The sequence below is a fragment of the Apteryx mantelli genome, chromosome 16 (assembly GCF_036417845.1).
Source record: "Apteryx mantelli isolate bAptMan1 chromosome 16, bAptMan1.hap1, whole genome shotgun sequence".
NCBI classification, from domain to species: Eukaryota; Metazoa; Chordata; class Aves; order Apterygiformes; family Apterygidae; genus Apteryx; species Apteryx mantelli.
The window spans coordinates 19,983,421-20,010,018 of record NC_089993.1 but is presented as its reverse complement, the minus strand read 5'-3'; the positions used below and the strand labels follow the sequence as shown (position 1 = coordinate 20,010,018).

At 45.1% G+C, this 26,598-nt stretch overlaps 1 protein-coding gene across 1 annotated transcript; it reads right to left on the bottom strand.

The window, feature by feature from the left end:
* Positions 1-7,858: 7,858 nt before the first annotated feature.
* On the bottom strand, positions 7,859-26,346 carry LOC106493848 (uncharacterized). The gene is made up of 20 exons (XM_067306559.1): positions 26,264-26,346; positions 25,196-25,506; positions 24,495-24,624; positions 24,239-24,332; positions 23,336-23,486; positions 22,785-22,947; positions 22,177-22,302; positions 20,847-20,909; positions 19,297-19,419; positions 18,838-18,993; positions 17,630-17,683; positions 17,158-17,375; positions 16,276-16,352; positions 15,161-15,271; positions 14,023-14,109; positions 12,920-13,027; positions 12,521-12,642; positions 11,297-11,419; positions 9,786-9,828; positions 7,859-8,917 (listed from the first exon to the last, which is right to left on the bottom strand). Exons 2-20 carry the CDS (start codon positions 25,299-25,301, stop codon positions 8,840-8,842), a joined length of 2,133 nt encoding a protein of 710 aa, XP_067162660.1. The 5' UTR covers positions 25,302-25,506; positions 26,264-26,346; the 3' UTR covers positions 7,859-8,839.
* Positions 26,347-26,598: the final 252 nt, after the last annotated feature.

The window sequence follows — 26,598 nt, the reverse complement described above, 5'->3', positions numbered from 1 at the left end:
GGAAGGGAGGGCTGGGCAGAAGCAAGCCTCGCCGGCACCAGCAGCGCCAGCGGCGCGGTGCAGCGCTGCGGCTGCCGAGTGCCAGATGGGACCGGCTATAAAAAGCCTTTCGTCCCCAGCACCCGTGGCTGCCGGCATGGGGACGGCCACGTGCCTGCCTCGCTGTTGTGTTTTAGAAGTTTTATTTGCCGAAGTTGCTCTTTTCCCTGCCTCCCCGTTAGAAGGAGGCAGCTTGCAAGGAAAGCCCTGGGGGCTGATTTGGCTGGTGGGACTGGTCCAAAATGCTTTATATGAGCAGCGAGGTATAAAAGACGGAGGAGAAATGCCTCTGCTTTGCTTTGCTTTGCAGTTTTAAGCCTTGCGGGCTTTGCATGGGGGGTCCGTACGGTCTCACCGACACTTCAGGGGTCTGAGCTGGAGCTTTGCTCTCCCCAACAGGGAGCAGCTACAGCAACACCTGGGTGGTTTTTACCGCCGCCCGGCCGCGCCGAGACCCACGCACTCACTCCGGGATGGTCTTGGACGACATCTCCCGCTTGTACGCCAGCTGGTACTTCAGGCTGTCGATCTCCTTCTTCCACTGTGGGGCTTCCCACTCATCCATGGCAGACATGGTCAACCGAGGCGCTTCTTAGCGAGGAAACGGCCGGGGCTGAAAGCAGGGAAATGGGAGCTGTTTCACACGGCTTTGCCGCTTCTCGCTGCTGCCCTGCTCTGTGCCGCGGCAGCCCCCCCCGTGCCGCCGGTGACGGCTTTCCCAAGGGAGCCCCTTACCCCAGGGCATGGGCATATAAACCGGGGCCAGTACCCTCCTCTTCCTCTGCCCCGTCCCGCCGGCTCCAGCAGGAGAGAGTGCCGCTCGCCGGCCTCCCCGACGGCTCAGGCCAACAACCGGGCAGACATGGCGCAGACGCCCCAGCCAGGGCACGACGCTCCCCCCATCCCCGCTCCACTCCACCTAATCTTCGGCTCTAACGGGGGCTGGAGGCTGCAGCCACGGCAGAGCTGTCGGAGCATCCCGAGCCCCCGCGCGAGCCCCAGCTCAGGCTTTGCAAGGGGGCGAAGCTGAACTGCACCCGGGAGCCCGAGCCGGGGGGGGGACGGAGGCGGCTCGCGCCCCACCACTGCGCAGCCCTGCCGGCCCCCTGCCACCCCGCAGCCCTTCGCGCCTCCCGCTGCAAAAAATAAAAGTATCATCAAGCAGCTTCCCGAGGGGAGAAGGGGGGGGGGGGAAGCCGGGGTCCCGTCCAGGCAGGTGCCGCGCAGCACGTGCAAACCCAGCACCGGCTTTTGGCGCAGAGGCGGCTGGTGGTGGCAATCCTGCCCCATGCCCAGCGTGCCCTTACCTTAGGCACGGAGCTGCCACGCTCCCGCTTCAGTTCCCAGTCGCGGCCCTGGCGGAGCAGCCGATCGCGCCACGAGTTTTCGGGGCTCTTTTTCGCTGCAGCAGACAAATGCAACGCAGGCCCTTACCCCGCGCTGCCGAGCCACCCCGCGGACGGCGGCGAGGGCCAAGGGCCGGGCCGGCAGCGCCAGGTGCGCTCGCATGCAAATAGCTCACCTGGAGAAGCAGGTGACATTTGCCTGCAATTTGGGTTTTGGTATTGGCCAAGGTAGAGTGGCAGCAAATAACACACCGGATACCGTAAATGACAGTGTTTGGTTGGGGGGGGGGGGGGGTCCTGTCGCTCTCCCGCCTGGCCGGAGCGTGGGCGCCTGGCGGCCCCGATGGGATTCGGCAAAGCTCCCCGCGCTGCTGTGCAGCCCTGGCCCGGACAAGGTGCATTTGGATGGGTGCCTCTGGTTTGGGGCTGGCGATGGGAACCTGCCGCAGCCCCCAAGGGCAGGGGTTGGGGCCGGGGTGGGATTTCACCGCCTGGCCCTGCTCCCGACCCGCCGCAGCGCTGGCTGGGGATCACCACAAGGCAGCACCGTGACGCGGTGAAGACAGCGCGGGGGCCACCACCCGCACCCAGGTAACACCACGCACCCCGTGCGGTGGTAACCAACCGACGGTGGGGACGCGCTTGCCTCCAGCGGGGAAACTGAGGCACGGCTCACCGATGGGGTGGGAGCCAGGAACAGCAGTCGCACCCGGCTCCTTGAGCGACCGCTGCGGGAATCGCAGAAGGGTCCAGGAGGGAAGGGACCTCCACAGCTCATCTAGCCCAACCCGCTGCTCAGGCAGGGCCACTTTTGAATATCATCTCCAAGGAAGGAGCCTCTGGGCACCCCCGGAGCCGCGGGACCTGGCCGGGCCGGGGGTCTCCCGAGCTCCGCTGCCCGGCGGCCCCGCGCTGCACTGGAGCCGAGGAGCCGCCGCGGCGCGATGCTCCGCAGGGAGCAGCGAGGGACCGCGCGAGTCGTCACCTACCGGGGCCGCGCGTCCTCGCTCCGCACCGCGCACCGCACCGCACCGCGCACCGCACCGCACCGCGCACCGCACCGCGCACCGCACCGCGCACCGCACCGCACCGCACCGTGCACCGCTCCGCACCGCTCCGCACCGTGCTCCGCACCGCTCCGCCGCCGCCGCGCGTCTCGCCGCCGTTCACGTGAGCGGGCGGGACGGGGCGGGCGCGGCTCCTCCCGCGGGTCCCCTCGCCCTGAGCCCTTCCCCCCCCCCCCCCCCCCCGGCCCGTTCTGGCAGGCAGCGGCTTCCCGCGCGGCACGTGGCGCCCCTCGTTCAAAGCAATAATGATCTATTTATTATTTATTTTATTTTTTTAAAGCCAGCCGCGCGGGCGGAGCAGCCGGCGCCCCGGCCGTTTGGCAGCGGCGAAGCGGCGGGGACGGCGGACGGGGAGAGGAGCGACTGATTAAAAGAAATAATAATTAGTGTAAGTAAGTGTGTGTGTGGGGGGGGGGGGATTATGTATTAAGAAGGGAGGAACTCTAAAAATTGTTACCCGATAAAATCAACATCATTAATGCAAAAGGAAAACAAAACAAAACAAAAAACAACCAACCTGCATTAGCCAACCAATTAAAACAAACCCCTTAGATATAGATACTACCCTTACATAATTATCTACCCTTAGATAATTATCTACCCATAGATAATTATCTACCCATAGATAATTATGGTGATAATCACTTTCTTGCTTTGAAAAAAAAAAAAAAACAAAACTTTCATTTTTACTGTCGGGTGCAGCTTATCTGAGGGCATCTGGCGAAGGCTTCACGGCCAAACCCACCCGCCAGCTGCGGACACCAGCCGCCCCGGCAACCCGCTGCCGGCCGGGCCGGGCCGAGCGGTGCCCGGTACGGAAACGCGTTAGACCCCGCAGCCACCACCGTGCTTATTAATCACAGTCGCCGCCGTATTGTATTCAAGGCACATCTCTTCTGATGATTTTGTTTTTCAAACTGTAACCATTCAGGACGATATTATTTCATATGACAGGCTTTGTCATACCCTGAATTTATGAAGGATTGACTTTTTTATAAATACATACACACATATATGTGTGTGTGTGCGTATACATATGTATGCAGCTATATCTATATGTTTGCATAAAAGTATACCTCTATATATGTCTATACGTAAAATACACGTCTCTCTCTTCTCTCGCTACACACATATATAGATATGTGTGTGTGTGTGTGTGTGTGTGTGTGTGTGTATAAAATATACATCTCTCTCGCTCTCTCTCCACATATATAGCGTGTGTGTGTGTGTGTAAAATATCACATACATATGTGCATGTGTATATGTATGTATACACAGCGAAAACGAGAGCAGCACCTTCTTTGCAGTCTCCACACAAGACTCTTCTACTTTCACACCACCGAATGGGTCTGACATCGCCAAACTGCGGGTTTTCCCCATTTATTGGAAGCTTATTTTGCCCACGTGGGAGCAAATTCCCCGTGCTGCCCTGAGCGCGCAGCAAAGAGGAGGGAAGCCTGCACCGCACCTCGGCTGCTTCTTCCAGCAGACCGCAAAAACACGGAGCCCGGCAACGAGCGGATCCTCACCACGGTGCCCTTTGCTGCTGCCCTGCCGCTCGGCTCCTGCCTGGCTTCTCCGGGTGCCCACCCCGAAAAGTCGATAGCAGTAACGGCGTCCCCAGGGCGTTGAATGGGCTCGCTGCTCGGAGAGGCAGCCCCGTGCTGCAGGCAGCCTGGCTGGCAGCCCAGCCCTCCGTGGAGCTGCTTGGGGAAGGCAGGGCAGGACGCCGAGCCTGCTGCGGCTGCAGCACAGTATTTTCACCTACAGCAGACCAAAACTATATATATAATATATAGTTTTTATATATAGTGTATATATAATTGGAATGCCAGTGCCGGGCTTGCCTGTGCCACTCTGCTGCAGGAAAGCTCCCGCACAGCAGCCTGCTGCTCAGGCGCCGCTTCCCTGGGCACCGGCTGCGGTTTCCGAGTGGCAGCAGCCGCCCGGTAAAGAAAGAGGTCAGCGCTGCTGAACCGCAGATTATCTGGCTGTTGACATCAGTCGTAATCATCTCCCAGCGCTGGCTCCGGACAATTATAGGAAAAGCTTGGGTTTAACGATAAAATGCCATGGAACACAGGTTATTGGATATCTGCGGATTTTGCCCCAATCTGACCACAGCGCCAGTGCAGCAGGGCTGGGGACACCTGCGGTGGAGCGGGGATGGCAGCAGGCAGGCATGGGGTTCGCAAGGGCACCCCTTCCCGGGACAGCGCCCGCCCTCACCCAGGGAAGGGGGAGCAGATCCTGCGCCAGCCCCTGTGGCTGCATCCGTGGCGCGCGGCACCTCCTGCATCCTGGCTGGGCTCCGCATCCCGGGCTGGAGATGGCAGCTACGGCGCGATACTCCCAAACCGCCCCCTCCGGGCCCCGCTCCCCGGCCGCAGCCCGGACCCCCGGCGCAGGGAAGGGGGGATGGATCCCCCTGGGACGGGCGGTTGCACTTTTCGAGACCCGCGAAGGGCAGCTCAGGTTTTCGCGACGCAAGCGGAGCGCCGTTCCCCCAGCGCACCGCAGCCGAGACGGCGCCTGCCTTACGGCCCGAGGATGGGCTCGTGTCGCCCGCTGGCACCGAAGCGACGTGTGCCGAACCGCCACCCCCCCCCCCCCCCCCCCCCCGGGGCCAGGCGCCCCCAGGCCGGTCGCTCCGGGCCCCGCGCAGCAGATTGCCGGGCTCGCATTATCCGCACTGATGGGCTTTATAGATTAAAGAATTATGAACTCCTGCGGTTTTGCAATATTAATGGTTGTAGCCATCTGTTAATCTGGCAGCCAGCAACAAGCTGGTTTTTACTTTGCTTAGTCCAGTTATTAAAAGCGGGTATTTTTGTTTCGGCTGGCGGGAAGCTGCTCCAGCGGGTCCCCAGGCGACCGTGCGATGACTTGCACGCAGATCGGCGCCGCTGCCCTGCTCTTACCTATGGGCAGCGGCACAGGCAGCCCGAAAGCAGCGGGAGCAGCGGCTACCCCGAGCGTGGAGCAGGCCCCCGGTGCCAGGCGCTGCACGGACGCCCCGCTACGGCGCACGCCTGGAAGAGCTCAGAGCGTAGCAGGAGAAAATAAATGCCGTGAACTCCTCACTGCATGTAGGAGGCTGGAGTCATCTCAGAGGCAGAAAGGTGTTGAGCAGCTTTGCTCTCTCGCACGTTAGGAGAAAGCAGAAGCGTGAGCTGGCTCAGAGACCTGGGCAAGGAGATCCTAGGTCAGCACCAGGCTGCTTTGCAGAGGTGCTTTGCTGTGGCGACACGCTACACCACCACGGGATTCATAAAAGTGATTTTAATCCAGACTAGCTCCCGCCTGGATTTTTGGCTTCTCATAGCTGTCTCTGTAAGCTCACCGGGGCTGGGGCTGCCGAAACCCGGAGCTGCAGACCGCCCCCGCCCTCCCCCTGCCCCGAGAGCAGGTAGCAGCAGCAGAGGGAAGCGGTTCAGCTCCCAAGGGAAGGGGCTGCGGGAACGCCGGCGATGATACCCTCCCAGCGGAGGCACTGCCCACCGCAGGCATCGGGATCGGCAGCCCCCATCCACGGAGCAAGGCCGGCTCCGTCGGGCAGAGCTAATTATGGCTCTCTTTGGAAGGGTATTTTAGATAACGTGGTTCTCTGGTGCACACACCGAAGGGATAAACTCATTTAGCAGGTTAATTAGTGTCCTTGGTAGAAATCAGCGATTCTCCCAGCCCACTCAGCTGAGAAAACGGTTGGAAGTACAAATATAGAGCACGTGGACTGCAGGAAGAGCCAGAGAGTTTGGGGATGGTCCCGGGCACTGACTGCTCTAGCATCACTTTGCCCATGAACTCAACCCTTGAAAACGTTATCGTACGAATGGAGAGTTTCTGCGCTCGCTTCATGCCGCCAGCGTTCGGATTTCCTTCATAGGTTCTAAAAATCTCAGTCTTGTTAAAACTGCTTTGGGATGTGCGGTAGCATTGCCACTTGAGAAGAACTGAAAGCCAGCCCTAGACAGCTTTTTTAAATCTTAAAGCAGACTCCCACATCTGTCCTGTAAGAGGCATGAGTTCCTTAGCTACGCATTTCAGAAACCCCATCCATAACAGCTCAAATGAGGTCTGATAACCGCCATCCAACCAAGCCCACAGACACACGTTCAACCACAAGCTCAACGATGGCATTTCCATTCCAAATTTTAAGCAGATCTATCAACTCCATTATTCAAAATTTGATTTTCAGTTAAATATTTACTTGCAACTGTTTTTTTTGTTGTTTGGCAGTATCAGCTGTCTGGACATTTGCAAGAACAGCAGAGTCAAGTTTGCTAAAATACAATATTTGGAACAGACAGCTGTAGATACATATTTTCAACTCCAAACTAGGCATTTTAATTTTTAAGTAAGCCTTGTTCATCTCAGTTACACTTGGAGCAAAGCTGAGATCAATCTGCCTTTGGGGTTATAGCAGTTCCAGTCTCAGGACACTGGGAGGATGTTTTCTACTTTGGTTGATTGGGCATGGCCTTGGACAGACAGGTATAGGTACACAAAAATAAAAAAATAAAAGTGCTAAACTTCAGAGAAAGCCAGTTTCTCATACATGTCAGATTATATTATCTATAGCATAAAACTCACTATAAGACTTTGCTCTTTGCTGCTATAATTCATTAAAATTCACAAGTAGATAAATAATGAATAGGCATCCCATTTGCTTACTGAAATGCAAGCATTTCCTAGCCTTCCCCTTCGACAGGGAATTCGGGCCCAAGGTGGTAACAACACACCCTTCCCTCACCAGCGCCTTCTCCTGTCTGCACCTGGTCCTGCACCAGCCGCGGGGCCCGGCAGAGCGACCCTGAGGAGCCCGCACAGCTCCCGCGTTTGATCTGATGTTAAGGCTGCCTCTGTACCTAACAGTGGACCCATTTTTCGGTGCAGAGCGATTTGGTTTTGCTGTTGTCCTTTTCTGCCCCAGCTGTAACCCCCCTACGGGCAATATGAGGGGGGACACTCAAACTGGTGGTGCGGGAGAGTCCCGCGCTGGAGCCTTGAGCCTCGCTGGCGCCCGGGAGCTTTAGCTGAGGGCAAAGGGAGGAACGCAGTCACAGCGCACGAGGCCCACCACGGAGCCTAGCGTGTGCGTTAGAAAAAGTGAAGGGAGAAAGACCATATTATCAGGAACATGCAAGAAACATCTGTCTTGGAGACCAAGATAAAGCAAGCGTGTGCATCTTTCATGAACATGGACTAGAAGGAGACACCAAGTGACCAAGTGGCCACCCCTGCTGACAGCCAACAGCGCCAGCTTCACACGCATCAGGGGACTTCACTCTGCTTGCTGCCGTGAACTTGGACAAGATGAGATGTACATGAAGGTACAGCAACTGTTTAAAAAAAAAAAAAAGAAACAGACAACAGATTTTCTACAAAATTTTTATTTAACACCTTTTTGGTTTAGATACATTTACACTTTTATAGAAAACTTGAATAATTTAGCTGACTTAGGATAAAGAAGCTGCAAAAGCCACTGCAAGCCTGAAGTGTGCAAAATATGGTACATCACATGTTAGTATTTTTTCCCCTGACCACCAAACCACTGCAGACAGGTATCACGGTGCAACTAAAAAAAGAGAGTATAATCAGGCTACACATACATCTCTATTTCTAAATCCACAGTTCAAAAGTCAACAGCTGAATTCTTATAATGGTCAGTTTAAGTAACCAAGAGAGGCATCAGTACCAGCCTAACAGTCATCTGTTGTAGTATTGTAGTAAAAAGAGTCCCGCAGCTGAAAAACCCAGAAAACTAGATTTTCTATTTACAAACAAAACAAGCCATTGACTGCATTAAAACTTTCTGAACCTGATTTCTTGAAGCAAGTATGAAAAAAAAAAAAAGGAGGTTGAAGATACTACTTGAAGAGTGGTTTGTTTTTTATAAGTATGTATCCAATAAAAGAGAGAATGCAAACAGCATTTTAACACATACTGTTGTGCTGTTTCCACTACTTGGGAAACGTCTACTTCCTTGGCAGTTGCTCTGCTGCAGACATCTCGCCCAGAACCCCACTTGTGCAACACAACAGAAGCAGAAAGTTGTGGGGTTTCCTACGTCATCCCTGTTTCCCCCCCCCGACCCCAAACAGCACCTCTCTGTAGACTGAGTTTTCTTAGATTTGTGACCTCTAACTCTTAAAACAATTGCTTAATACACGGACCTGAAGAAAAGGAAATTTCAAGAACACTTTTGCTGAAATACAGCCACTGTTCACCTAAATCTAGGATTTTATTTTTAGATTTGAAGTCAAATCTTCAGCTGAATGTATTTAAAGGAAGGAAGAGATGACAACCAAGGCAAAATGCAAGGGAATCTAGGAAGAGATTAGATTAAGACAAATTAAAAAAAAAATCCTTAGGAATTTTGCTAAATTACAATTTTTCCAAAACGTTTATGAACTTGGAGACTTCATGATGAGCTGTGGTGCCAAGAGGCAGCTGACTTAGTCCCTGTCCAGAGGGAAAAAAAAAATTGGTTAATACACTTCAGTAACTTGTCATTTTTATTACAGAGGAACTTGGGCTCAGACACTACTTCAGGCAAGATTACTTGTGAGCTTATTTTTGGCATTTGGTTTTAACAAGCCAGGCTTATTCCCCTTCAAGCTGTGCCTGCCTTTCAATGTTTCCGACTATGGGAAAATTCATCTTCTAAAGGCTCTACATGTAACGATTCCTCCCAAGAGAGGCAATAAACTAGATGAACTAAAGTTACCTTCTCTGTAAAAATCCAAACTAGCAACTAATTAGAAGATGTCCTCTGCAATTCAGTATATTGTTAGTTTTATCTCAGCCCGCTGGGAGGCAAAGGGGCTGTCTAGATAGGCAGCTGATGAGCTCTTAGGGACAAAAAAGGTTGTTAGGCTGCTTTACTGAATACCTGCAGTGTGACAAAAACCACAGTGAAATGCTCAGTTACTGGAAATACACAAAAACTATTCAAACCAGTTTTATGTTAGTAGGAAGAGTGAAGTCACGATCTGACAGGAGCCTGAGCGTGTGGCAATTCCGTTTCTTGTGATTAACCCAGAATCCAACTATGACACAAGGGTATACAAACAGACAAGCCATCAAAACCAACTCTTTTAACCAGTCTGAACATACGCTAAGTACAATTTTCTTTGGTATTAATATGGACCCTTAGAAGACTTAAATTCATTAAGCTTCTCATTCGAGCTTCTCCATATACACCTATTAGGCCAACTGTCTTGCTTAAGTCATTGCAAGCAAATGATAGAACACATTTGCCTCTCAAATACCAAAGTCCGTCCCTTTGTTGTTAATGCTTTGTCGTTAATTCTAAAATAGAGATACTTACTGCATTGTGAAAGAAGTTGCAGAGATGCTTTGCCCATGGACACCTGAAAATTAGATTTAGATTCTTAATGCATTTTTTCATAGGGACAGATCGGTCCACAGTTTCAGCCACTCCCTAAGTTTTCCATACCCCGATGCTTTACTTGAAGGCTAATCCAACAATTCACTCCAACTTCCAGATGGAGATGATTTCAGCATCAAATTTAAAGTAAAGAATTTAAAGACAAAGTTAGACAACAATAAACAGGATTTCATCAGATTTCCTCTTGGACCTCTGACAGAGCATACTGTAAAACCTCACAAAAAAGTTGCTTCTAATCTTTGACTAATTGAGCTAAAAAGAGACACTTATTAGAACTGTAAGTTTCTTCAGTGTAACCAAGCTCATACACAACTGAATGAAATCAGCTATTTTACTTTCTCAGCTACACACAGTTCAGGGAGAAGAGAGGAAGCAGAAGAAAAAGCATTTTACAAAGAAGGTTAATTCACACGTCCTTGATTTCCAGTTAAGGCAGTTACAGTAAGTGAATTCTCAACATTACTCTGCTGCCATCTGCTACATATGTGAATTAAAAATGCTGGAGCAGGCAATTCTTCTGCCTTCCCGTATATGACTGTGGAGTCATTTGATTTTAAAACTGTTATGTCAATACATTGAAGTCTATCGCTCCAAAGCCTATGCTTTACTGCATAACACAGGAGAGCAAGGATCATGCTAGCAAACAGCTAGTGGTCTCAAAGGTAACAGTGTGCTTTATTACCATTTGTAATCTAGACATAGTACTTAGAGACTCTTTCAGAACTTTATTTTTCCCTGAATACTCACTGAAGCTTTTTTGCTATTGCAGAGTAAGCGGTCTCTCTTCTTTTAAAAGAAGAATGACAGGCATAAACCTAAGGCTGTCCTCAGTTTGCATTACGATGCACAGGTGTTTCTGAACCTGGCTTTTATGGGATTTACTCCTCTCATTACCTTGCGAAGTATTTCTTACAAATTTAAAATAAATGTTGACATCTGTACACCCATTATATTCCGGTAGATATAGAACAATATAGATTTTGGGCTATTTTAGAATATTCTCTTTAAATAAGTATTTATGAGGTATTACACCTTTGTAGAGTCCAGTAATTTTTTGCTGTAAATCCTAATTCTTTTTTTTTTTTTAACCTAAAGAGAATGAAGTGATATGGATAGTGTCATTTAAGTAACAAAACTAGACTGTATATGTTATCATATGTTTTCCTGATGACTGGTCATGGTTCTTCAAATCAGATAACCTTCTCATAACACAGGGCACTGGGAAGTTAGAAGTTCATTTGTTTCCAACAGGTAACAGAACAATTTCAAACCTACCAAAGACATGGTGCTCAGCACCTTTACTATTATTAGTAATGAGGATGTATAAAAGCAAGAAATTGTGAGTTAAAACTGTGTTAACCAAAAGAAAATTATCAGCACTGTTACCACACTTAATGATTTACTATTCATACATGAAGATTCACACTTACATATGCAGGTTCTCTGTAATAATACTCAGAGTGAACAGGCCAATGGATTGCATTTTCTTATGCCTGCAAGTTAGGAACAGGCAAAGGAATTCACCCACATACTGAGGACCAAGGTTTTGCCACCTAATGAATATAAAACACAGGAATAACCATACTGTGTAAAAAGCAAAGTCCATTTAACTCCAAATCCCATCACCAGTGATGACCAAGAACAGATTCTTTGGAATGAGCTTAAGAACAGGACACATGTCTTAAGGCTTTCTTGGTATATGAACAACTGTATCGGGTCAATGGCCCACCTAGCCCAGTATCTTGCCTCTTGCAACAACCAAGATAAACATCATGCTTTTCTGCAAGCCAGACATACAGAAGCGGACACCCTGGATGCCTTTTATTTGAAGGAAGACAGCTGCTGAAGAACAGTGCTAGCTCATACAGATCTGAAGGAAATTCGTTGTCTTCTAGGTATTCTCTCCCCATCTTCAGTGATTCACACCTCAAGCACCAACTCCTTACATCAGGAGTGCTGTTTCCATGCCAGTCATACTTGACAATCTTCCAGCAATTTGTCTAATTGTTTTTCAATCTGTATAAACTTAGTGTCTACAGTTTTAGCTGTGGACAGTGTCTACAACATCCTGCATCAACAAAAATCCACAACTATACAGTGTATATACTGAGCTCTAAGCTTTGAGAAGTATAACCTCAAATGGCTTTGTTTTGTCACATTAGATTCTCTTTACGCTCCCTAGTTCTTGTAGCAGAACAGAAAATGAACAATTATTCCTTAGACACCTTCTGCAGGACACACGATTTTATAGAACATTATCACAACCCCAGGCTCAGATGGCTGTGTCAAAGTTAAGGATTCCTCTCAGAGGTTGTTCTACACCTCTGATCACCCTTGTCATCCTTCTCTATCTTTTCTAGTCCTACAGTATTTTTGAGAAGAGGAACCAGAACCATGCACAATACTCAAGACACAGATGCACCATTTACACACTAAGTTTCTATACGAGTTTCCTTATTAATTCCTAGCATCCTATTTGAGTTTCCTTATTAATTCCTAGCATCCTATTTGCATTCTTGTCTTTTCCAAAGCACTGAGTTGGCCATTTACAAAGAGCTACGGATTATATCTTTGCTAAACATTACTGCTGTGGGACCACTCCTGATGTTTCCATAAACAAACAGTCAGACTTCAGGAAGCAAATGCTTACTCACAGTTTTAGCATCGTTGCTTTTCGACAATTCAGATCTCTCAAAATCAAGTTGACAGTGCCATGGAGAACATGTTCTTCATAGGAAAGATGGTCTAATAATAGCCTCAGAGCCCAAAAGTTATTCTAGGAAGAGACAAAGTTAAAAAAAAAATGCAATAAAAAAAAAAATCAAACCTATGATTTAACCTCAGCAACAGTCATTTCTTAAGGGAAAAAACAACCCATAAAAAAAACAAAACAAAACAACACACCACACACAGAAATTAAAGGTCAGCAAAGCTGAAATAAAACAAAGTCAAGAAAGAGTTAAATGTGCCTAAAACCAGCAAGTGACATTACATGGATTTTAAGTGTCGTTTGCTTTAATCCGTTAGAACAGAACTCAATAACTAGGACTTACCCCAAATGCCAGAGCTATCTCTAGGAAGGAAGTCAAGTATGGAAGATCACAGAAAAGCATCTGCTGTACTGCTTGCACTGCGAGAATAAGACAAGCCTCACGGTGCAACTACAGGAAGAAATATCAATAAAAAAGTACATATATTTAAAAGCTTATTTTCCCACTATTCATCCATTGTATCTATTCAAATCAGCAGGAAATTACCACCATTCCAATCAGAAAGGTTGGATGTCACACACTACATCCAGAAGAATCTTAGGAAGACCACAAAATAGGGGAACAGAAAGAGTACTTCATTTATATAGCATCTTTCATCTGATTCTCTCCAAGTCCTCACAAAAACATGAGGTCTCACACCACCACAGTAAAGCAGAACCATGATTAAGTGGAAAAGGAAAGCTCTGGCCCGGGAGTCATGTAGCTACAGAGTAAGTTAAATGTAATTTCCTCAAAAGAAGTAACAAGTCAAGCAGGATAAGATAGCTCCTTAGGTAGGTGACTGCATCTCCATTCCAAACAAATGACTTCTATCCACCTTGTTTTTCCAAATCATTGTGACTTGCACACTTCAGATTAGAAAACATTCTGACTGTATTTAATAACCCATTTCAAAACATCTTTAGAGATATTCCACTATACTTGAAGTCATCTTTCAAAAAAAGCTTTCAAAAAAAGCTTGGGAATTCCAGGCTATTCTGATAAAATCAGAGATGTTTGTTTCGAGACAAGCAACACTGCCAAGTCTCAAAAGATGGCCTCCAACTCGAATCAGACAGTGCAAGATGACTCAACCTGAGAAGTAAATAAAGGATTGAGGACTGCCAACTGCTGCATTTTATAAATGTATAAATTTGGACAGCAAGGGATTAAGACTTTTACCGGGTTGAAGGCAGTGTCAGACCAGAACAGACTATAGGTCATTTACTTTCAGATATCCGGTCTAACTTTCAGACTATGCTAAGAATAGTCTTATGCCACTTCCCAGAAATCTTCAAGCCCCTCTTAAAAGCTTGTCATATTAACCCAACTGTTTGCAATATGGCAATATCTTAAAGTGCAATAAAACAATTGGTTAATTTTCTTACTGCCATGTGCACACTTACATGAGAAGAGAAAACAGCAGATGGTAAAGTAATATTAACTTTTGCCTTCAGTTCATCCAAAAGACCATTACTGGCAGCCAGCAGCCCCTGCAAAAGTAGTAATGAGTCACAGGTAAAGAAGGTTGCCCAGATATTCTACATATACATCACAGAATTGTCTTGAGCAGTGTACTACTTTAATGTGCATTTATCTATTTTTTGCAGCACCCTTTACAGGTGAGGTTGATTTTTCAATGGTGTCCTCAGGCAACATTGAGATTCCACAGCACCAACTAAACAATATCACATATCCTCTTCATTTTAACCTACCATGCTTAGCAGACATTTATTTTTGCACTTAGGAAAAAATACCCAGATATTGGCTCTTTTAGACTATCAGAGTACATTTTTCATAAAGAAAGGCAACTGCTTTCCTTTCTATTCTGTGGTTATCAGATCTCACCACGAGAAGATACAGAATCAGTATTAAGCACTGAACTGCAGACACAGTTAACTCATTTACCACAACATTTAACACTTCTTTGAACTCGCCAGTGTCACATCTGCACTATACTTTAGATATAAGGAACTGAGAGAAGTGAGCTTCCCAGTCGACTGGCTTCTATAGGCACAGACTAAGGTATTAGCTATATCCTAGCAGGTACGACTTCTACATTTTAAATACAATCCTAAAGAGCTCTTACCTTTTCCCCCAAGCATCAAAGCTTCATACATGTGACAAAGGTACTACAGCATAGCAAGTTCAAGCAATAGGTCACGTGCATGGACTTTGGGCACAGAAGAACAGGTCACTGTGCATCAACCAAGTTAGAAGAATGGGGATTTACACACCCTTTCATCTCATAGAAAGCACAAGGTAAAATGAACCAATCTAAGCAGCTTTCACTAGAATTTAAACATGGATTTTACTGCACGTTTGCAACAAGTCTTATGCGAGGACAGTTGTTGTCAGCAGGTGATTTGCTGAGTCAGTGTAACTGACATCTAAGTCGCAACATTTTGCATGCAAAGGATTAGATTTTGCACTGTAAAGTTAATCTCAGTATTTAAAAGAATGAGCGAATACCCACACCAAATAAAGCCTTATATAAAACTAAGGCAACGAATGCTTCCATCTTAGAATATTTTTTTCAGTTACCTCTTGGAATTCAAGTGGTGGCTCTTTCAGTGACAAGGGATGCAGGTATCCGTTTTTTCCCAGCAAACTGCTACTGCCCAAAATCATGATGAGAGAACTCCAACATTTGGGCTGAAACACAGCAGAACTTTTACTTTATGAAGTCAAGGAAGTCTTTCAGCCAACCAGATTGAACTAGGTAAATAAGTTACCCAAAATAAAAACCGTACATAAACCAGAGCCTTTTGCAATCAGAATATGCCTCCTTGACAAGCCGATGGGCATCCAGTATTTTCAGAACAGCCAGGTTCTTTTTTACTTTCCTTAAGCAAACTGATCAAAGTGCCTTCTTCATTCCCTTATGTAATGAAAACACGTTACTTGTATATGCTCAGATTGCACAGTGATGTTTGGGGCTTCCCATTCTGAATTCTATCAGGTGGCAAAACACCTCATCCATTTTGTCTTATCTGTAGACAAAGGCAATGCTTTCCTCATCCATTATGTTTCTATTCTACGACCCGTGAACAGACCTGTAGCTGGTGTAATCATTACAGCCCCAGTGACAAGCATCAGGGCATGCACAACTTGGGATGGAGAACTGCCTAAAATAGCTGAATAGCGTAGGAGTAAAAACATCAATTGATATATATATGGCACTTTTGCTTGTTGTTACATCATTCCTACGTCATGCTGGTGAACTGAGTAATCTTGCAATGCCTACAAAGATACAACATTTGTCACAGTTTTATCAGTAAGGTCCCAGCTGAGTTTGTGGACAATTTACACAACTTGAGACCTGTATCTGGTTTGGGATAAGTACATCATAGCACCTTGAGACAGGAGCCGTGAACTCCAAGGTCTACAGTTAGGGAAATGGGACTGCAGAGATGATACTCGGGAAGAAAAAAAAAAAAAGAAAAAAAAGAAAAAAGCTTGCAAATTTTTCCAAACAAGTGATAAAAAACAAAAACAAAACAAACACCCACAAACAGAAAGAAGTTTCAGGGAAGTGTGAACTATGCAAAAATCATCCTGATAGTAAATTTGGTGTCAGAGAAGTAATGTGTTTGGACAAAGCAGACGTGTACAGAAACACTCAGTAGGCCACAGAAACAATTTTAATACAGACTCACATTCCTGTATAGCAACGGATTGCTATAAAGCAGTTTAAGTGCTTGCTTAATTAGAACACCATCTTTCAAAGGAGGCCCTGCAAGAAGAAAAAACCCAAACATGTCTTACAACCCCCAAAAAACTACAGTGTATAAATAAAGGTAATATATCTTGTTTTTATCACAGATATATTTCTACACAACTCTAACAAAATGAGAAGACGAGTGAGTGTCCACAGCTTTTCTATATGGAGCCTGCATCAACTGTAAAATGCTATCCCAGAAAGCTTCACAAAGGACTAAATACAATTTAGTCTAAGCCATCTCACAGCAGATGACCCAGAATAAAATCTTCATTATGTTCACCATATCATAGCACAGTGTGGCACACACTGCCAGTCTCACACTTCTAAGATTTTTACTAGCAATTGGACAGCTTCTCCAAAATAAATACACCTTCTTGACAAATATCATCCACCAAGACACATTAGTCATCAGCAGCTGAACTAATGACAGAATGCAATACACAGATCATGAAACCCTTTCCATCAGAATGCTTTTATCCTCAAGGTCAAGGTTGAGACATACCATGAGGCTAAGTTATAGACTGACGTTGGTAGTGTCATGATCTAAAGGGCTTCGTATTTCTTCTCTTTTTTAAACCAGATTGCTTTGAGAGAAATAATTTCACAGCTGACCAAAGCTAGCATTTTGTGTAAAGTGTACTAAACAAATTCATACTTAAATCTAAAGACTTCTTGCCTAGCATTACATACTACATATTAGCCTGGAGAATTTATTGCTGAATTCAGAGTCCCTTAGCACGTTACTAAATTTAGTAAGAAAGTAAAAGCTGCAATTAAGAACAATTCTAAACACACGAAAGCAAAAAACTATACTTGCCAATTGTAACCCAAGGCCCAGAGTCTTGAAAATCCTTTCCACTGGGGACACTGCCTGTTCTGAACATCTTTAGGTAGATTTCAAATTCTGACGGTGTTAAGCGGCAGGCAGTACAGCATGCAAGGCTATTGACTGGAAACGACAGTGAATGTGCAGCATCAAGGAAGTCTCCACTTTTACACAAGTAGAATGGGATTTTATCTCTAAGGTCTCTTAACCTGGAAGGAAGAAAACCAAACATTTGATTTTTGTTAACATGGAAGTTTTACAATAGTTAAGTGTAGTTGGATACTAAGTAATAAACTACAACTGATAAGGCAGAAAGTATTTGCAATGCAATATTACTTTCTGTAAGCAAATGGCCACCAACATCTTGCTGCTTTTCATTCTTCCATTCTACTGCAGGTTAAAAACACAGACTGGGACATAATCTGAAGGCAAATAAATAATAATAATAAAAAAAGCCACTTACCCTTTGCTATCATTGCATTTCACAGCTCTCAGGTAGCGAACAACTTCTTTATAGCTGGGGGTGGGGGGACAGAGAGAAAGAAAGCATTAAGCTGTGAACAGGTCAATCAAGTACAATTTACTAATTTACTAATTTACAATTAGTAAAACAAAACAGAAGTTCTTCCCACATGAAAGTCATTGCAAAAATAGTATAGAAATACAACTGGCAGAGAAGAGACAGTTGGCTGCAAATGCAAAATGAAAGTGCTGTAAATTAAAACTGCCTTGGTGCCATTTTCTGACAAACCCAAGAAGAGCAAAATCTCTGGACAAAGACACATCTACCACTACAAATTATTTCATACCTGCATCCAAAAAACAACACTACTCTTACAATAACTTAAGAGATGACGACCTGAATGAAGCCTCAACTTGACATGTCTCTATACCACAAAGCAGCAAGAAACCACAATCATTAGAAATGACACACAATCTTCTTGCATGTTCTTTTACCCTGGGGGCTATTTATAAGAAACTTGTGGGATTTAGCAGTTGAAATGAAGTTATATGGGGAAGAGCCTTCAGTGACTGCCAAGGCAGTGGACTGATCAGATGAGGCTTCTCTCCACTATACCAATACTGGTTTATATAGTATGGATGTTCTGCTTTGCTAGTGAACCCTCCAAGCGAGTAAGTTCCAGGAAAAAAAAAAAAAAAAAACAACCAAAAAAACTACTGAATACAGTAGATAGTTGAAATAAGAAGCTGTTCTCGGATAATCTATGTACTCTGGCAAAATACAAAGTGAGGCTGCCTTTCAACTTAATTAAGTGACTTGTATTCACACTAAAGAGCCAGAGACCAGAGTATGCTTTCTGTGGTCTCCCACCTAGTCAGCCTTTGATCAAGAGGATTTACGTTAAATATCAGCATCTAAGACCTACTGAGGTTATGTGAACAAAGTAGTTCTCCGCTTCACTATTCTTTCAGGGTCCTGAAATGCAAAAAGGGCTCTTGTTTCTGGTTTGGAATCATTCAAAAAAAATACTAGACATGTTTATAACAAGTAATAGTCATGAGAAGCTTTGAATATGTTTTCGCTTTTTATGTTTCCCCATAACGCATAACTTTTGCGTAACTGAAACACTGTACTACAGTCAATACTCTGCAAAACAAAAGTTGAACTTATAAAATGAAAAATCCAAAACAAGACCAAACCAATCTTACTTTGTTTTGTCTACCAATTTCTCCACTCGAGCCTGTATAACAGGGAGTGTTTCCCACAGAAATACTTTTCTTCCTTTCTGTGTTCTTTGGCCAGTAATGTTCTGGCCTTTTAAAACAGTGGTCAGTAATACATGGTCCCATGGTACAACATTTAAGCTGGAAGGAAAAAAAAAAAGTCATTCTTAATGCACTTCATTGGTACACTAATTTATTTTCTTTAAGTAACATGATGATTTTACTAATAGAGTATTTTGAAGTTTATAGTTCACAGCTTAGCCACAGCATTAAACACCGGTTTTCCATTATGGCAAGGACAAGTCAAGTAGAAAGTAGCAAATTCTGAAGTCTTCCTATAACAAAAATACACATCTCTAGCATCATTAGTGAAAGAACTATTCTCTACAGCTGTATTCAAGTCAGGCAACTGTATAAAAAACATTCTAAAAACAAAGAACATACCTATTTGAGAAGCCAAAACAGTGACATGGAAGTGATATGGACTGAAAAAAATTAACAAACTTTTCATACAAGCTTTTTGGGAAGTCACATAACACCAGCATCCTTTGAAGTTGTGTTGTGATCCTGTGTTTTAAAAAGAAAAAGTTAGATCCTTCAGGAATTCAGTCAAAATCTTTTTAAAGAAGACGAATCATTCATTAGGCTTTTTTGTTTTTTTTAAACCCATGGGAAACCAGTCTATAGGATTTTTTAATATTTCTGAATGTATGTGAGAAACACTACTGCAGCAGCATACGATGAGCTAGATACGTCTTGATCACTGTCCATGCCAAGAGAAATGCAAAAAGCTAAGAACAGTAAACATCAGTTACATTTAAAATTTCCTTTAATGTCATTTCTGAAGTAAATTGTAAAAGCAACAGAACGTCACTTCACACTTTACCTTAGGTGTCATTAAAATATAACAATCCAGCATGATTACCTGATTACTGATCTGAACTCCTGGTAACTTTAAGAGCAGTGAAATCTTTGTTACCTCCAGTTTTCAGTTAAGACAAAACACTGACACAAATAAGAGCCCATCCTTTTAAAAGTGGGGGAGGGAGTAAAAAAATCTTGTCTTTCCTGTTCCTTTATAGAAAGAAATTAATAAATTCACAAGTAGTCGCACTTAAAATGAAAACCAATATAGGATTTAGGTTGTACCTATCATTAGTTCAAATAGGAGGTGGGATATATAATTGTTTTTGAGTGCTCCTAAAAAAGTTAATTCCTATTTCATTAATCTTCTGTTGCAAGTGAGTTTCAGGTTAAAGGTGAAGTATAAAGCTAAAATGAGAAATGAATTAAAGCAAGTGTGCTAGATGTCCTCATTCATTAGCCTCTGGGGGAACTTTACTATGTTACATCCTTGACTACTCCCCCCTTGCGGAGGACGACAAGGCTGATGTTTTGACTCTGAACAGACACTATATACTCTTAGGCTTACTAACTGCAAGTAGCTATCTGACACCATCTTCTGGTCTGGCCTTACAAAACACTCCTAGACTACAGTTTAAAAGTAATCCAAGGGTTTGAATGTCTACATGGGGCTAAACAAGGCAGATATTGCCCTTGTTCTTCAAGAAAATGGACTACTATTCAACAGAACTGCTGAAAATCCTGATTTGTAGCATACAACTGTAAAGCACCATAGCATGCTGAGGCTTCTGCCTACGAGGCTGACTGGTGCACGCTGTTGTTGCTTTGTATTCTTCTGCCTGTCCCTACCCACCTGCATTCTACGCCCAGACAGTAGGCTCTCCTTGCTCTGGTGCTCTTCCCTGATAGTGGTTCCTGATGCTACAGAACCATAAGACTATACATCTTTATTCTAGATTTGTACAAATTTACTTTTGGCTTTTAAGAGCTAAAGCATTCACTTTTTTTTCCTTTATGCCTTTGCAGAGGAGTCATTTTAAATGCATTTTGTACAAGTACCATAGCAGAAAGCTTGCAGCCACCAATCATTCCACTGACACCTCAGCATTATATGAGAAGACAAGTCTCACCTCTGCAGCAGACAAGGGACAGCAATCTTTAGTGAAGCAGTCTGACCAAGGTTCTGCCAGCTTCTAAGGAAATAAACCAAACAAAAACAATGCACTATTTAAGGATTATCTCTTCTACCTACCTTTCTTTCTTCTCTATACTCAACTGCTTAGGAAAATGCTTTCTTAAAAAGCCCTGGGAGCTTAGAAGGCAATAAAAATGACTCCAAACAGTTATAACAAGTGTTCAAATTATAAAACACATTTTATATTCTAGAATTAACACTATTTGTTTTACAGCACTACCTAATCAACTAAAGCACACCAAAACCACACACACACAGTCCAGCAGTACCTAACCACCTACCCTGCTTTATTAGGCCAACATGTGCACATCTTTGACCGTACAGGGCCCTGAAGGGTTGCATGTCATCACCCCACAAGAAGATCAAACCACATCCCATCCGACTACAGCAAATGCCCCGGGACTCAGAAAAGCGTACAGAGAGAGACTTGCTCAAACAATACATCCAGCCTGCTCCTTGCAAATCCTGACAGTTCCCCAGAAAAAGAACTGCAGAGAAGCTGTTGTCGTCTGGACTGGTTTAACAGGTCAGAAACATTTACTGCCACTTTGCAGATAACCTTGAATTTAACCCCCCAAATATTTAGATTTTGCAAAGGAAAGCTCTAGGACCTTGCTCAAGCTAGGCAGTAAACAAGCATGAAACACGCATGTGCATCACAACACACACAACGTAAATGGGAAAAGAAACAGCAGGACAAGTAGCAAAGACTGAAATATTTAAAGCCTTTTTTTTTTAGTTATTATTTATTTTTAAGTATTGCATCCTCCCATTGAAACAGGCCAGCTTCCTGCAAGTTTACAGGAGGGCTCTAAGACCTGTCACCTGAGGAAAACCACATGCTCACTTCCTTCCTGTTCAGGAGCAGATGTTTCTCTGCACAATGCAGCTTGCCTGTTCTCGTCTCAGGAAAGCTCCCCTGCCCCTACATGTTCTCCTGTGAAATCAATCCCCACTTGCCACCATTTGCTGTCTTCCTCCCTCTCTCCTCCCAGCCCCTCCCCTCATCTGTGATCATCTCTCCTCCTCCCATACCCAGCCTCTGCCCTTCTTCCCCCCCCCCCCAAACCCTCCTTGTAACCAATCTCATTTCTCTCTCAGGTGTACTTATCTTCCTCTCATTGTGCTGCCACCAGGGCTGTGATCTTTACAGTATCCTTTCCCTTAATAAATGGAAAAATCAGCATTCTTGCTTATTCTCTTCTTGTTTATTCTCTTGGGAAGCAAATGAGGATTACACATTAGTTGTGGAACTGGATACTTACAAAGCAGGGTCTTTATGAAGTGCTATCTCTTTAGCTGCTCCCAGAAACATGACAGCAGCAGCTTTAGGATTCTCTCTTTCTGCCTGATTTAAAAACTTTGTTACCAGTGCAAAAACTCCAGAATACCTAAGAAAGATAAGCAGTCCATGATGTACTTTGTAAACAAATGGCAATTATGACCATTCTGTAGTTTGAAAGCAACTTGACTTATCTTTCCTTGAAAAGAATCTAGGAGAGAGTGACAGGGCATTTGCACAAGTTTTCTTTTAAGCATTCTGAAGGCAAACAGTGGACTAGAAGCGGAACCCAGTACTAACAGACTAATAAAAATATGGGCTTTAGTTTCATGCTTCCCTAAGCTATAATAATGAGGAATATTACCAAACATCTTAGCACAACAGAAGAGATGTATTTGAAGATGTATTTAGGGGGTTGCTTAAACTACATCCAAGTGCAATCTAACTGCCCACTGGCTAAATTGGCAACCTGAAATAGCAGAAACAGAACTGAGACATGATTCTAATTATTACTTGACTAAAGGAAAGCAAACCTGCATCGACCAATATGTATTGCTAGTAGCCGAGTAACCGAATTCTGTTGTCACTTACTTGTATACAACCTCCATGCGGCGTGATTTGCAGGTATTGCATTGCCCAGGTGGCAGTTTTGGGAGACAAAAGCATTCGTGTTGTTTGGGAGGCATTCTTTCTCCGATCAAATACTTATTATATTCCACAGAAAGTTCATGGATAAAATTTATTAGAAGACTTCCTAGAAGGGTGGGCAGAGGAGACGTGAAACTGTTAGTGCAAAAGTTTTCTCCAAACCACAAGGAAACAGGAGGTCATTCACATGTACCCTATATAAAATATTTCGCAAGTTACTTGTGTCCAGTCTTATTGGCCAGGCAAACTTGGTCGCTCCTTCCTGCAGGAGGAAAATGCATGACTGGACCAGCAGATTTGTGTCTGGTTTGTGTATGGCCTGGGAAAAAGGTAGCAAAAGTAAGCTACTACCCAAATAATTCACCAAGCCTTAGCAAAGAGGGCTGTGGACCAAACAGATTGTCCTTGTAGGTTACAAAAATCATCAAGCCACAGACTGAGCAGCCATGGTGAGCCACAGGTCTTCCAGGACAAAGTGAGAGCTTAATACTTACCACCATGCCGGAGATCTGCATCTATGTCTGTGAGCTCCAAATTGAACATTACAAGAACACCAGCCAAGGCAAAATCACGCTGGTCCTTCCAGAATTTGCTTTTGTTATGTGCGTTGCAATGACAGAGGGAAGGGGTTGTCCAGTTCTGGCACTATTTCATAAAAAGCGAAAGACAGGAAAAGTGTTTCTGTTGAGCAAATCAAGAGTTAGTTCCTCTCTGAACAAAGGTCTATAATTCACTTCATTTTTTACATGACTAGGCAAAGCCACAGTGAGGTGTTCCGACAGTCAGGACAAAAGGTCGATATCACAATACCTTGATACTATGACTTAAAAAGAAAAGGGAAAAGAACCACTAGTTTTCCCTCATTCCCAAACACCTTACAGGGATGCTTAGGGCTGGCATCCTCCCAAGTTTTGGGTTGGTAACAGAGTACTGTTTTTGAATGTCCCCCCCAACGTCTTTCACAGTTCAAAAGCTTCTGAACTCTTCAAAGAAACAAAAAACCAACAACTCCCCCTCACCTTATTCTCAGAAGGGTAGAAAAATCTAGAAGTTTGACCTTTATCTACTGCTGTGAAAAGGAATTGGATTACTAAAACAGACTGCAAAAAAAACACACTGTGCGCCTCAAACAGGAGCTACATTTGTTTATATCAAGCAAAGACCTGTTCCAACAACTTACCAGACTACTAGAAATAACCTCAGACATTGACTAAATAAAAAGTATTAGTAGTATTGTGAAGCAGATAGATATCAACATTTGAGGGGAACTGTTAAGAATCAAAATTTCATGCGTCATTTATTCTTTTAAGTGTGCATAAGCATTATTTCTTTTAAAGGCTGTTGAGGAATTCAGTTTAGTCAAAGTTGTGTATTTTTTCACTATAGCTCTTCCTTACCTCAGAAGCTAGCTTATCACAAATGTAGCAGTAGCACTGATTACAAATATCAGCATTTTTTCCAAGGGGTGAACATGTATCACATTCCATTCGCCTACAGAGTTGAAAAACAAAATGTTATTTACAGAACAGGCTACATATCTATCCAACTCTACTTCTGCTTTCAATTCTTAAAATCCTAACAGCATTACTTGCAAGATGAACTAAATGCGGAAAAGGAAACCCCCCATATTATCCTCCACATCACTGAACATACTCAAATGGATGTACTGTACAGTCGTATCTTGCGTGAGGCATAACGTTGGCTTGTTTACAGAAAGTAACCATTAGTTCACATTCCTCATCCACAACCTCTCCAGATTTCTCCTCTTCCAGGACCGTCTTCTCTGTAGAAAAGAGAATAGCCACTATAAATCAGCACAAAATAACTACAACTTCACCACAAATTAAACCAGCTATTGACATTTATTTTTGAAACACTTCAAGGCAGGGATTTTGTTATGATTTCATACGGTGACAATAAAAAAAAGTACATTGACCTGGGACAAAATCCTCCACCTATCACAAGAGAGATAATTTAATTAAAAGGGATCCAATTAACACCAAAAAAGGCCCACTCTCAGAGAGCTTAGTGATATTTTTGAATCTACACAGCAGTATTCTTTAGCATAATTGGTGCTGTTGAAGAAATTTCAAGGTATGAAATAATGGTCTTTTCTATGGACTTTAAGAGAACAAGTATGTTTGTTTTTGTCTGTTATTTTGCCACTTTCCGTTCATTCTAAGTCCTCAAAATTGGGCTGGGAAAATAACAAGAAACTGTGGTGTTTGAAAGTACAGGTTGGACCAGAGATATCCTGAAGTCTCTTCCAACCCAAGTTACTCTGTGATTTAACTTCAGTTTATTTCAAAAGTTTCTTTACAAAACTTCGCAGATAACAAGAGCACAATACTTACCCAGTGGGTCTACTAACACAACTGAACTCCCAAGTGTGTTCTCGGCTTCATCATCACTGATCAGGATTACACTCTCCTCTTCCTCATCTCCGTTTGATGGCCCCATGCTTACTGAATTCCAAAGGAAAGGAACTTTGCAGCAGCAAATAGGACAGAAAGATGTTTCCCAGTTATGAAGGTCCCTTCCTCAACAGAAGGTCCAGATTCCTCATCTATGTTGAGTAAATCACTCTAGGGACAGAAACATTTAACCCTCATGGGAGTCAGCAGCTCGGAAAACGTTGCACTTCCCATCCAAAGCAGAGAAAATCCTAAAAGCAAGGAAGTGGGAACAGAACAAAGGGTGAGATCTGCTATTCCTTTGGTGGGACAGCCTTTGAAAAAAAAACCTATTTATTTAACAATAAAAACTATTATCTTTCCAAATACTTTAGCTACCCCTTGCAGATTGCCTGCTGGGGACATCGGAAACGCCCAGCACAGGCCAGCCTGCTCTCACCCCTCACTGAGTCCCAGTCCCCCAACCTTGAACAACTACATCCCCCAATTCACCCTTGACACCCCCATAACCCACCCTTAGTCCTCCAATAACAGCCCCCTGCCCCCATCAGCCCGACTCCCCTCATCTCCTCCCCCCTTAACCACGGGATTCCCCCCACAGCTGCCCCCCCCACCCCAGGCCAAGCCCCCCACAATCCCCTCACCCCCAAACCCACCACAGCCCCATAATCGTCTCCCCCACACCACTGCCTCCTCTCCACTCGCCCGAGTCGGTCCTAACCCGCTCTCCCAACCCCCCCCCCCAACACATCAAGCCCCCCAGAGCCTGCTCCTCTCCCCCCCAACCCATCCTGACCCCCCTCAATTTAACAAGCCAACAAACCCACCCCAACCCTCCCCCCCCGGGTCCCTGCCCCACACCCACCTCCTGGCTCCCTCCTCCCCAATCCTCCCCAAACCCCTCCCGGCTCCCTCCCCGTCCCACAACCCTCTCTCGGCTCCCCCCTCTCAACCCTCCGTCTCCTCCCCTATGCCCTCCCCGTCCCCCCCGCGAGCCGCCCCGCTCACCGCGCGGCCCCCGGACCCGCAACCAGCCCCGCTCGGCCCCGGCCGCGGCCGCCGCCCGAAACCCGCCGCCCCGCCACTCTTTGAACTAACAACGCCTTCCGAGGGCACGACACCGGAAATGCTCCGCGCCCTGACGCTGGCCGCGCTACTTCCGCCCTGGCATCGGCGTGCTCGCCTGCGGCTTGGCGGCCATGTTTGGTGAGGGCAGGCGGCGTGCTTCGCGCCTCTGCTACCCCCGTTCTCTCGCCGGGCGACATCCACAGCGGTTAAATCGCCCCCTCTTCCTCCACCTACGCTAGAAATGGCGTGAAATCAGCGCCAGAGCAGGGTGTATC

What these genes read in the sequence shown, in the direction of transcription:
- LOC106493848 (XM_067306559.1), bottom strand. Translation starts at nt 25,301, where the DNA reads ATGGGGCCATCAAACGGAGATGAGGAAGAGGAGAGTGTAATCCTGATC. An exon ending in TGTGTTAGTAGACCCACTGG is followed by an intron (nt 24,625 to 25,195) that starts GTAAGTATTGTG and finishes TCTTTTCTACAG; the next exon opens with AGAAGACGGTCCTGGAAGAG. An exon ending in TGGGCCTTGGGTTACAATTG is followed by an intron (nt 16,353 to 17,157) that starts GCAAGTATAGTT and finishes TTCTTCTTGCAG; the next exon opens with GGCCTCCTTTGAAAGATGGT.